The sequence below is a fragment of the Microplitis mediator genome, chromosome 10 (genome assembly GCF_029852145.1).
Source record: "Microplitis mediator isolate UGA2020A chromosome 10, iyMicMedi2.1, whole genome shotgun sequence".
NCBI classification, from domain to species: domain Eukaryota; kingdom Metazoa; phylum Arthropoda; class Insecta; order Hymenoptera; family Braconidae; genus Microplitis; species Microplitis mediator.
The window spans coordinates 4,852,907-4,865,860 of record NC_079978.1 but is presented as its reverse complement, the minus strand read 5'-3'; the positions used below and the strand labels follow the sequence as shown (position 1 = coordinate 4,865,860).

At 30.7% G+C, this 12,954-nt stretch overlaps 1 protein-coding gene across 7 annotated transcripts in view; it reads left to right on the top strand.

Annotated features, from left to right (window-relative positions):
* The window catches only part of LOC130676447 (solute carrier family 12 member 6), a 69,668-nt gene that overhangs the window by 30,313 nt on the left and 26,401 nt on the right, over positions 1-12,954 (top strand). Inside the window, exon 1 of one of the 7 annotated variants that reach the window (XM_057482652.1) lies at positions 10,635-11,743. The exons of the other annotated variants lie outside the window; for them this stretch is intronic. Within the exon in view, the coding sequence (XP_057338635.1) occupies positions 11,698-11,743 (46 nt within the window). The 5' untranslated portion in view covers positions 10,635-11,697. Of the gene's footprint in view, positions 1-10,634; positions 11,744-12,954 lie in introns of those variants that run through there. 7 annotated transcript variants of the gene reach the window in all.

The window sequence follows — 12,954 nt, the reverse complement described above, 5'->3', positions numbered from 1 at the left end:
TAAAATTCGTAATTTAAAATTTAAAAAAATATTTGACTGCAGATTTAACTGCAAACATGATAAAAATTTAGTTTTATTTTTACTTCACATGTTCGTTGATCAAATGAATACTAGAATTAAAAATCGCGTGAGTCAAGGTTTGATAGAAAAATATATGTTATTACTCATAATGTTTACTCGCGTAAGCCAACCATTTCCATACCCAATATCTTTTCCGTATGCTTCAGAGAAAAAACTATACATGTTCAGTTTATTATATTTTCCAATATTCCTACCTAATATATATTTATAAATACATACCTACATGCATGCTCTTTATATGCATGCACAGATAATCGCGAAATGGTTTTCGTGAAAAGCAAATATTAATTTCATCTCAACGATCCCAACATATTGCACAATAAATTTCGATATAAATTAAAATTATTTATTTATATTAAACAATAAATTAATATGAACAGAGACCATACGTTAAATAAAATTCTTTATTATAATAATTCAATGGATATAATAATTATTATTATTAAAGTACTGAGAGATTAACAGGCTTTAGAGCTTTAGAATGCAGAGTCATCAAAAGCACATGCACTTTAGCTTACATCGTTTATTCATTATTCAAGGTTTTAATTTAAAATCCATAGGTTTAGTCATTGTTTGAAGAATAATTTTAAAAAACGGTTAACCGAGCTGAGCTAAAAACATTTTATCAAAGTTAGAAAAATCTCATGTTCAAGCTAGCTAACAAGTTTTATCATAGAATGAGTCCCAGGATATAGGAAAAATTATTAGGAAATAAATCCGAGACGTGGTTAAATCTCCTGGGGTTAGTCTGACAATTTTCTGATATTTCCGATCGCTGAGTTTTCCATGTGTTGAAAAAAAAATCCATGATTTTATAATTAAGTTGCGAGCAAGCAATTTTCCAAATTTTATATTTCGCGACGAAAGATCTTATAAAGAGTCTTACAAATTTCAAAGCCAGTCGAATTATGGTGTTACGAATTATTTGAGGACCACGTGAAAAATATTTATTATGTAAATTTTCTGCTAGTAAAATATTTTCAACAAATTAAAGCCAATCAGATTTTCGAATAATCGAAAATCTAAATTACTAATTAGTTTAAAATTTGCACGAAATCTATTGTTAAGCACTTTCGAGTGCTGGTAGATTAATCTAAATTGGTCCAAGATATATGAAATATTTACGCACACACACACACAAACATACATACATATATATATATATATATATATATATAGAAAGACATACATGCCTAGAGACACTTGATCATCCTGAAAATAGCCAGAATAGTTTCCTAAGACTTGAAAATATTACATCCGTTAAGAACTGGGTGTTCGAAAATCGGTAGCTTCATGCGAACATTTTCAATTCCCACAATAGAAATCTCAAAAAGAAATAAAATATCAGTATTATTAAAAAAGTACAATTGGGCTATTGAATTTTCTTTTGTGTGGCTCTGTTTTCAGCAAAAGTTTTAAAATAGTTTACTGTACAGTGTACATAGATTTTCTCGACTTGTTTTTACGAGTCGCTAAGAAAGTTTACTACGGATATAAAACAGAGCTTTAGTGGGAGACTGAACATAGGGTAGAGTAAGTAGAGTGAGAGATACGACTTTTAAGTTTCCGAGATTTCCCCGTGATTATCTGTGTGAATTCCAGGTCGATTGGGCTAGGCCACGCTGATTCTCTGGTTCTCACGCTCAGCATTGAACACTCCTGTGCAATTTCATTTAGAATCCCTGTTACTGTGTGTGCCCACTGACAAACGGCTATTGAAATTAAGCTTTCAAATATATTCCCGCTCACTCCTCCTCTTTGATGAGTTTAGTGCCTGCGGGTATTAACTCTTTATTGTTGCTTGTTCCATACTCTCCAGTTATTTTATATGTACTTAATATCCTCCACAGCTCACGCTTAATCAGAGCTGTTCGCTTTTATAAAAAATAAATAGCTGGTTAAATAATCCTGTTTACTTATTTTTTATTAGACAATAAAGTTACCCAATTTTGTAAATTTAAAAAAATATGCTTTGAGATTATATTATTAAGGCATTATTCCAAAATTTCGTATAAATATATTGCAAGGAGTATGCCAAGAAACAAATAGTATCGAGCTACCAAAGGGTTAAAAAATTTTAAAAACTTCAAAAATGGATAAAAATTATGGAGCAAATTTAATGCGTTGGCGCTCAAAGATATTCTTGTCTGCTTCTGCTTTAGATTTCGCTACTGCTGGTGTTTCGTTGGTTCTGTTCCAGATTTTTAGTGATAATAAATTAGAATGACTTGATCTATCGATTGTCTATGTGATAGAAGAATTTCGCTGGGGACAAGTGGTATTGAATTGAAATTTGCTCGTTCAACATTTCAATCGCGAAATTCCTTACTGCGTACCACTGCTCCAGGCTTTATATCAGTCTACTTTTTTTTCCACTTTCAGATAATATATATCTGTCTATATCTGAATCCATTGTTAACTTTCATGATATTTATCCTGACATAAATATTTTATCCAATTTTTTTTATTAAGTAAGCAAATTACCAACTTTTAATAAATTTGTTTATTAAAAATAAGTATCGAAGGAATTTATCCATCGGTTGTTTTTTTTTCCACTGAAGCTTTTCATTATTTTTAAACATCACTTTGTATTGTTTAGTGAAGCTTTAAATAACTTGAACAAAAGTAAAATAACCTGGTACATCAATTAATCTTATTATTTCTTAATTAAGAACATGAAACTTTTTTTACCTTGATAAAATTATTCAACATTTCCCAACACATTTAATCAACTCTAAATTAATTATAATTACGTTCAAATTAAGTATACGTCACTTAAAGTTGAATTTTTAAAATACAATTTAAGCTCAACAATTTATTTATTTTTTCATCCCATCTTAAATTTATTTACATTAAACCTCGGAATATTTTAAGTCTTCCATACAAACGGTAATCCTCAATAATTTATGCATTAAATATAAAATTTTAATTAAAATCTTCCAAGCATTCCAATTAATATTTCAGTCAATCCTACTTTAATAAACTTTCTAAAAAAATCTGAATAAAAAATGTAAAAAAACATTGAAAAAAAAAGAAACATCAGAAGTCTACACTGTAAAAAATCACCAGGGTAAGTCCAAGCGGTGTAGGTGTTAAAATTATCGGTGTTAAATTTACCCCCGAAAGCGGTGTAAAAATAACGCCGCCACCGGTGTAAATATTCTGTACCGATGTAAATATTCTAGACCGGTGTTAAAATAACGCCGCCGCCGGTGTAGATATTCTTTACCGGTGTTAAAATATTTTACTTTATGAATATTTTTACTTACTCGATCACTATACTTGTTGATAAATGATATTTTTTATTAATTTTCATAAAGAACTGAAATTTTTTGTGTTTTATAATCTTTAAAGTTAATACTCCAAGCGGACGCAATCTACCCCGCTTTTACACCGGCATTACTCCGCTTTTACACCGGTATTACTCCGCTTTTACACCGGTTCCCCGCTTTTACACCGGTTTGACTCCGCTTTTACACCGGTCACCCCGCTTTAACACCGGTATTTTTAACACCGGTGTATTACTCCTCCTACACCGGTGTAATTTCATTTTTACACCGGGCGGAGTTAAAACGAGTCCATTTTTAACACCGCTCTTTTTACAGTGTAGTAGTATTAACAGACTCAGGTCAGCCCGTGAGATTATCTCAATAGTCTCTTTATATCCCCTACAACAAGTACACTATTTTCAGAGCCTCGAAAATGTAATGCATGGATGCATCTCTCATTGTTTCGTTGTGCTTTAGCATTGCTAATGGTTCGAACATCACACTGCTGGCTCAATTCGCTTAACAACATACCAACCGGCTTTTACGCTTACGACAAAACTTGGCTAAAACATTTGAGCAGAGTTCATTAAATAGTACGTATGTTCACTTGTATTAGTAGTCGGGGAAATTATACACAAGTATATACGACTAATCCTTATGTCTTCAAACAAAGTCAGCTGGATAATCATGTCTCGAATTTACACTGTTTCATCGTGTCTCTTAATTAGCTCTACATAACTCCACTCTAATTACCAAACTACTTATATATATATAAATAGTTGTGTGCATATGTTCCACCTACTTGCATATGTGTTTATCTGATATCCACATATACCTGTATATATATATTATATATGTATATGTTAACAGCTATTTCATTACATCAAAGTCAATGAATAGCGTTAAGTCAATATCCAAGTCACACTTCTCTACAAATTCTAGCGCCACGTCTCTTCAGAGATTACTTTACCCACTTCTGTTTGGCTATTCCTCGTCTTCTTTCTCTATCTGTATGCATGTAAACGTTCCTTTCATCTATCACTTGGTAAGACTATTTACATTCAAATGCTCTATTGAATCGTATAAACTTAACTTTACAATTGCATTCGATTTAAAAATATCTTAGATTTAATTTAATCAATTTTTTAGTCCTTACTGAATTTTTTTTTTTTTTTTTTTTTTTTTTTTTTTTTTTTTTTTTTTTTTTTTTTTGGTTAGATATATATATTAAAATTATCATAAATTTTTTTTAATACGATGGCTTGACAGTAAAAAGAAATATGATTTTCAGTTTAGTGTGAAGTAAAAAAAATTGTTAATGATGAAAAAAAAAAAAAAAAAAAAAAGTAGATGACAGTTTAAGAGAATTTTATGATCAGTAAATATGCTTATAATTTTGTTGGCATTTAATGACGACGTAGAACTATCAGCCCCTGCGTGACGTCACACCCTCGTGACGTAAAACCCGGGAGCATTACGCTACGCAAGCGTCGTAGTAGTGTTGGTAGAATAGGGTGCGGTACGATCACCCACTGACCTATATTTTATTTTCCCTGCAGGTTGTGCCTCGAGATTTTTTTTTATTCTGATCTCTTTGATCCGTTGATAACTCGCAGAGGTTGTTCAATGAGCACGAATGCAAAAAATATATAATTTCTTGCGTTTTTTTATCACATTACGTCATTAAGATTGACGACATTGACGCGCTAGTGGAATGATATATTTTTATATTAATATTTTTAGTTTTAATTATTATAGAAAATAGAAAAAAATTTTTTTTTCTGCTGTTCATTTTTTTATTATAACGGGATTTGAATATAAGTAAAATATAGATTGTCTCTGAATAATGGGTATTTTATTTGTAAAAATAAATAAATTTTGTTGGAATGATAAAATAAATTGTGTTGTATTGAGTTGAAAATTTATTACGAATTCCGATATGTAGTCAAATAAAATCCAATTTAACCTGCAATATTCATATCGAAGATGTATATAGTATGTTTTTCATACTTACTTTTTTTTTTTTTAATTCTATTTATCGATAAAATATGACACATTTATTAAATATTAATATTTTTCGCTTACTCGTAATACAAAATTTGAATTCATTAAAATAATTGAAACGTTTAAAGTATACTAATTACTAATTAGTAATGACCTATATTTTGAAATTTAACGTTAAATGTAAATTATCAATGGGACAATTGAAATTTCATTTAAATTACTAATCAAGTAATTCATTACTGATATATTATTCCAATAAAAAAACAAATTTCCAAATATAATACTCACTTTAGATAGAGTGCAAAAATTTTTAACGAAATTTCCATAGTAAAATAATTCACGTTTCAGATAAAAAAAAATTTGATATTTTGATGGACACACTGTGAAAAGAGTGGTGTTAAAAATGGACTCATTTTAACTACGCGCGTTGTTAAAATGAAATTACACCGGTGTAGGAGGCGTAATTCGGCGGTTTTATTAATGTTTGAAACCTTATAAAACTCAAAAAATATCTTCACACACGCACACACATGCATACACACGCGCACACACTCAAAAACACATGAATACACACGCGCTTAGACTAAATAAAATATTTTAACACCAGGAAATTTTATTTAACACCACTAAAAAATATTTACGCCAGTGGCGGCGTTATTTTAACACCGCTTTTGGTGTTGAAATTTAACACCGCAAATTTTACCACTTACACCGCTTGGACTTACCCCGGTCATTTTTTACAGTATACACAGAAAAAACAGATATCTTGAGTCAAGAAAATATTTTTGAAGACAAACGTTTTCGGGAACCAAGTCAAGATTTTCTTGAGCCAAGAGAATTCGTCTCTGTCGGAGAAGATTTTTACTTTATCTGAGAAAATTTAGGTCTCCAAAAAAATTTTCTTGAATCAAGAATATTTACCTTCAGTCGAGATTTTTTTTTTGTGTGTAGAATAACTTTTTTTCTCTGACAGTTATTCTGTTTCCTCTATATTTTCTAAACAAACAAAGATTTGAAACCACTATGAAAAAAAAAAATTTCGAGTGACCCATTTTGCCCAATTCTAGGTAATAAATTAAACAAATAAATTAAATGTAGCATAGCTACTAGGATAAAATATTATAACTACTTGTAAAACTTCATTTACTTACAAAGTAATTTAAACAAACTTTAACTTCATGTACTTTTAATTGTAAAATCAAATAATTAGATTATTACTTAACAACTCATTATAATGTTAATAATGTTATATAACCTCACCGTTAATTAATAATTAGACGAATAATTACTATTATTATTTAGAACCGGTTGAGTCATAAAAATAATGCAACAATACTATTCAAAGCATTAAAATAAAAAAATTAATTAATTACTTATGCTCTAATTAAATCAAAAGTTGTTCTGTTAAACGAAGCGTAAAATTTAATAAAATATTGTCAGCATTTAAAAGCATAAAATTTATTGTTTTGTTGGTAAACAAAAGTTATCTCGCTCATGAAATTCGTTTGTAAAGAATGCTAATAATAATAATTAAAACTAAGAATGTAAGAAGTGTGATAATAGCGTGAATGAGTTTTCCATTCCGCCTGTTTAATTATTATTATTTAAAAACATACTCTCAGTCGTCTATAAAGAATTTGAATCCTGACGTTGGTTCAGTCATCTTAAGAACGTCGCAATAGATTTGGAATTCTCATTAAGTTCAACTACGCCTTCTATTCAAAGTGACTTTACCACTCCTCTTCTTCATTCTCTTCTTCATCATCCAAAGACTTTACCTCAAGCTTTTATTCTATTTTCATATCTTCAAAGTGTTATTATCATTATTGCAACTACTAAAAATTAACAATTTTAATTCAATAACCTGTTGGTTCATGGAGATTTAGTATTTTTAAACTTTGAAGCTGATTTAAATTGTTATAAAAATAAAATATTAACATCCACTTTCGTTTCTCTTTTTCTCATTTGCTAACAAAAACCCGATAAAAGTTATCAAAAATTCACGCCTGACAATTTATTTAACATGACAAATGTACGTTTAATTTTTAACAATTCCATTACTATGAAATTAACCAAATTATCGATCAATCCATTATTCAATTACGCTGTAAAAAAATTGCTGAGTGAACCCGGATTAAATCCTGAGTCAATGGGGAGCGAATGACTGTTTATTTATTTGATCCCTTCGGAGTAAAATTCACTTCGAAAGTGGGTTTATTTTAATATGAGAAGTCCGAGTCGAAGTGAATGCGGATTTAAATCAAATCTGTTATCGCTCCGAATTCACTCCCAATTTTTTACAGTGTATAAGATTTTCAAATATTTAAAGCTAATAATAGATTTTCTATTATTACAACCCATACAAAGTCGCCGAGCTTCGAAATTTTCCCATAGATCGGCCGATGCTTGGTTTGCAATGATTGGCCAATAAATGGCTAACTATACTGGCTCGTGCATGGTGGATCATTGATGGCCGTTCGTTGGCCAACGGTTTGATCGAGTGCTCTTGATACCAAGCTTTGGCCGATGATTGATTGCCACGATTGGCCAATGCTTGCGACTGCCATGCTTGGCATACCGTTATCATCCGATATTTAGCCGATCTTCGACCGATGCTTGAAAATTGGCAGCCATTCACGACCCAGTAATGGGCCGATTATTTTTTTTTGTATGGGAACTGTAATAATTATTCAAAAAAAATTTTTCTTCTTTTAAATTTTTTATTAGGATGTCTATTGAAATATTATTACCTAGGGAATGTAATTGATGGAAAATGTAATTCGTGGAACAAATCAAAACTATGTGAGCTATTCCCTAATGTATTGTTTTAGTCTACGAATATCTATCTGTCTATCTATCTATCTATCTATATAGATATATTGATATTGTATTGCGAAAATCTGCAATGACGTAGGAGGGTCCTGACCTCGTGGCGTTTAGGAGCCCATCAGAATTTACGAAGAGTATTCCTCTGGGTAGACTTGGTAGCAATTGAAAAGCTCCAGATTATATTGACCGTAGAAAAGGTGGTATTACGATAATGATAATGATAATAGCGGGAGGTTTATGCAGAATAAAAAGCCTTGTGTCATGTTGAGATTCAACAACAAGTTACTTACGAATCGTGATACGCGTCCTACTTTGGTGAAATAAAAAAATTTTAATAAAAAAATATAATAATAGTAATCACAAGTAAAAGAAAAAATATCTACTTGTAATAATGATAATGGCTAAAGATAAAATGATAAAGAAGAAAAAAGAAAAGAAAACATAAAAGATAAAGAAGAAAGGTCGTAGGAACTTTTTTTGTGACCTTTCCAACTTGATTCTTTTGATCTCAATAAACTTTGAAAGTTAAGGTCACACTGTAAAAAATTCGGAGTAAATTCGGAGTGATTACGAATTTTATTTAAATCCGAATTCATTTCGTCAATGAGAGTATCGGAGTTGAAAAAAAAATCACTCCGCATACAGAGTAAATAGGGAGTTTGTTTTTTCAGCTGAGTTATTTCGGAGTAGTCTGAATTTTATTTCAATCCGCATTCACTCCAATTCAGAGTTTTAATATTAACCCTTTAGTACTCCCGTATTTTTTAGTGTCTCGCTTGCACTACAGCGACATCCTATAATTTGAATAGTGTCCTGTGAGCAAAATGCTTATAACGGGAGTGCTGACAAGTTAAAATACACCCTCCTTCGGAATAAATTTCACTCCAAATCCACTCCGGATCCAATCTGCTTTCACTTCGCGAGTTTTTTTACAGTATACGGAGTAAATAGGGTGTTTGTTTTTTCAGCTGAGTTTTTTCGGAGTAGTCCGGATTTAATTACAATCCGCATTCACTCCAATTTGGAGTTTTAATATTCAAATAAACTCCCCTTCGGAGTAAATTTCACTCCAAATCCACTCCAGATTCAATCTGCTTTCACTCCGCGAGTTTTTACAGTATACGGAGTAAATAGGGAGTTTTTTTCAGCGGAGTGATCTGGATTTTATTCAAGCCCCGATTCACTCCGATCTGGAATTTTAATATTAAATTAAACTCCTCTGGACTGAATTTCACTCCGAGGAGATTGAATAAATAAACAGTCATCCGCTCCGAATTCACTCCGCGTCCACTCCACTAATTTTTTACAGTGTATGCAGCTAAAAAAAATGGTTTCAATAAAAGAACAATATGATTTGATATCATCGATGGCAGTCTGGTTTACTTATTAATAAACAATTTGGTAAATTTATTATCTATGTAATATTTATGACCGAAATTCTGTGTGAATAACTCGTCGATTAATCTGTCATGTATTGTCATCGATGTTTGTGCACTGAGGCGTGGCCTTGAATATCTTATGATGCAGTAGCAGAATGATCCAATCAATTGATTACATTATTATATATTTACGACATTTAACTGACTAAAATAATTATTAGTAATATAAAAAAAAAAATATTGATTAAAATAACGATAATAAAAAAAAATTCTCATGCAGTTAAATGATAAAATTATACAAATATTTTGTATCCTAAATAAAATTTTTGACCAATCATTTGGAAACTTAAACAATGAACTTTTTTTGTTATCTGAAATCACCCAGCCGTCAGGTAATTTAATCAATTTTAAAAATGAAATTTATAACGAGATAACAAGCGGTGAAAAAACATAAAAAAGTAAAATAATCAATAAACAAATTGCTGGTTTATATTTTTTTAAAAAATGTTTTCATGTAATTGAGCCAATTATGGAGGTTTTACTCGAAAGGACAGATGGGAAATTCACGGATACACCAATAAAAGAAGTAATGACAACAAAAAAAAATTAAATGGTATAAAAAATGGCATTCGGGTGTATGAAAATTGAGCTGGAGCGATTAAAACCATTGGTCATTTTTTGTTTTTGTAATCTAGTGGATAATTTTTTTTAGTACAAGTGAAGTTATTTACGGGAATTCGATGGTAATTTTGCGGTAGGATTCAGCCACCAGTACCTCCTTTCTCAACTTCTGATCCTGGTTCTCCAGCAGAGTGTTATCGCCGGTGAAGCTGCTGCTGGTGAGAACGAGAGGCGCGCGCCAGAGTTTTCTAAATGTGTATATAGAGATAGGACACATACACATACCTTTAAATATATAAATATATCTATATCCTATATATACATATATATACATATACATTAAATGTGTCCCGGAAAAGGCGCAAGCGCAGATGCAAGGGTGGAAAAGCGGGTAGCAGCTCACTGCGCCCGGGACGTCACGGGTCGTGGTACGGAGCTGGAAGAGAAACGAGTAGAGAACAACTCTGAGTGTGACGAGAGTACCAGAGGATCACACGCCCTCTCATCCAAAACTCTTGTGTCTTGGATCATTGTACACCGCACACTCACATCAGGGCCGGAAAATAATTTTCACGCGTTTTTATTTTTTGAATTTTGACTTTTCATAAAACAACAAATAAAGAGAGGGCTGGTGATTAAATGAGATCTTGATAAAAATTACGAGAAAAAAGTGAATTTTGTTATTGATTTACGAGAGATAGATATTATCGAAAAGTTTGGTTATTTTATTGGAGAGTAAAACCCGTGGTACGAGCGCCGAGAGAAGAGAACAGCTGAATAGTACGACTGGTGCTCTGAGTTATCGACCACGTTTGGCAGCTTCGATGGAAGCTGCGTCGAGGCCGCGATTCGCTCGGTGAGGACCCGGGGGTTGCAACGACTTAAGAGCACCCTCTCTGGAGAGGGTGAACAGTCTTTCGCTGCCTCCCGATTCTCACTCTGTGTGCAGTTACACTCACTCATTATTATCAACGAGTCCTCGTGCTCAGTCTCTCGTCCAGTGGTGTTTGATTCGCTGTTTCACGGCGGAATCTACTCCTCAGTTTCTGTACAGTTTATTTACTTTTTTTTTAAAACGTTATCTAGATCAAAAATATATATCAATTTTTGAATATTTGGCGGGAAATTATAGTGACGTGTTAAATAATAAATACTTTAATTTAATTGTTAAAAAAGTATATTTATTTATAAAATAAAATATATTTTAAATATCAAGTCAAGGTGCTCGAAAATAGACAGTTGTTTAAAATAAATATTAAAAGTGATATTGTCAAAAATTATAGTTATGGAGAAAATTAGATTCAAGTGTTGAAAATATTTATTGGGGAGACGACTCCCCGTTTTTTTGATTTTATAAAAATATAATAAAAAGATTTAAGTATAATCAAAAGACAGGTCAAAAATATATAACTCAAGATCAAAATAATATAATAATATATAAAATAAATAAGTTATTTATTTTATAAGTTAAAATTTTAAATTTTATTCGAGTTACTAAAAAAAGAGACTAAACCATGAGTGGGGGATCTCCAAAAACTTCGCCGGCTAATCTGGAGTCCGGTATGTTAGTTTACTTATACATACATAATCTTATATATTTATCTACTGTCATATTATATAAATATTTACCATAGATATTTAGTTAATATTTTTTTACTTGATATTTTGTTCCTTGTTTACTGTTTACTCTGCATTACTTCATGTCTACTTTATTATGTATATTCAAGTAATTGTTGGGAAATGGGGCGCGAGAATTGACCAGTAATTAAGTCCACACCCCTTAAGACTGTACAAATCAAGGGTTAATATAAATTTACCTTAAATTACACGTTAATAATTCACTACAATTTTTTTTTATTAAAAAACTATTTTTATTTTCAATTAATTTTTTATTTCCTCCGGAATTGCTTTTAATAAAAATATTTTTTTTAAATTAAGACAATAAAAAATTGAATTTATTAATTTAAATTATTCAATTATTTCTATTACACTACTTCAGTAATTGCTTAAAAAAAAAAAAAAAGTAATAATTAGAATTTTGTTATTACGAGATTCATTTGCGCGCTTATGTGGGCGAGCATGAGTAAAAAAGATAAATGTAAAAACAACATTTTTGTCTGCTACGTGCAACTCCTGTTGTTTTTATTAGTGCCAAGTGTTTTTATGCTTTATAAAATTTATTTTAGCGACAATTTATACTCATATTTTTTCCTCACCACTCTGCTAATTTATTAAAACTGTTCGCAAAAGTTACAACATAAAATTTTATTTTTTATGTCGCTCGAAAATTAATAAAACTTTAATATTTATTATATTTTTTATATTTATCCAACGATAAAATATATGATAGTTTATTTTTTGTCTGTATTGTAGTTGATATATTGGACTTATATAAGACGTTTTAACTGGCATCGATAGTCTGGCGTGAAAAGGCCACTTTATTGTTTTAACCCCTAGCCTAAGACTCGATAGAAAAACGCATGTTCAATTGTAAGGCTGCCTGCAAAAACTCACATTTCTTCGTTTAATTTTTGCTTTATTTTTTCCAACAGTTTTTGCATCCATTTAGTATCAAATCCTACTGCAGTTGACCTTTCAACTATTATTTAATCGGTAATACCTGATATAATAGAACACTACAATATTCCTCGCACTAAACTTATAGATTATTTCTTTTTTTTTCTATTAAATATTTTTATTTTCATGAATAATAGTAAAGAAGAAAACGTCGATAGTATTCAAGTTTTATTTTGTTCATTTTATATCCGTCC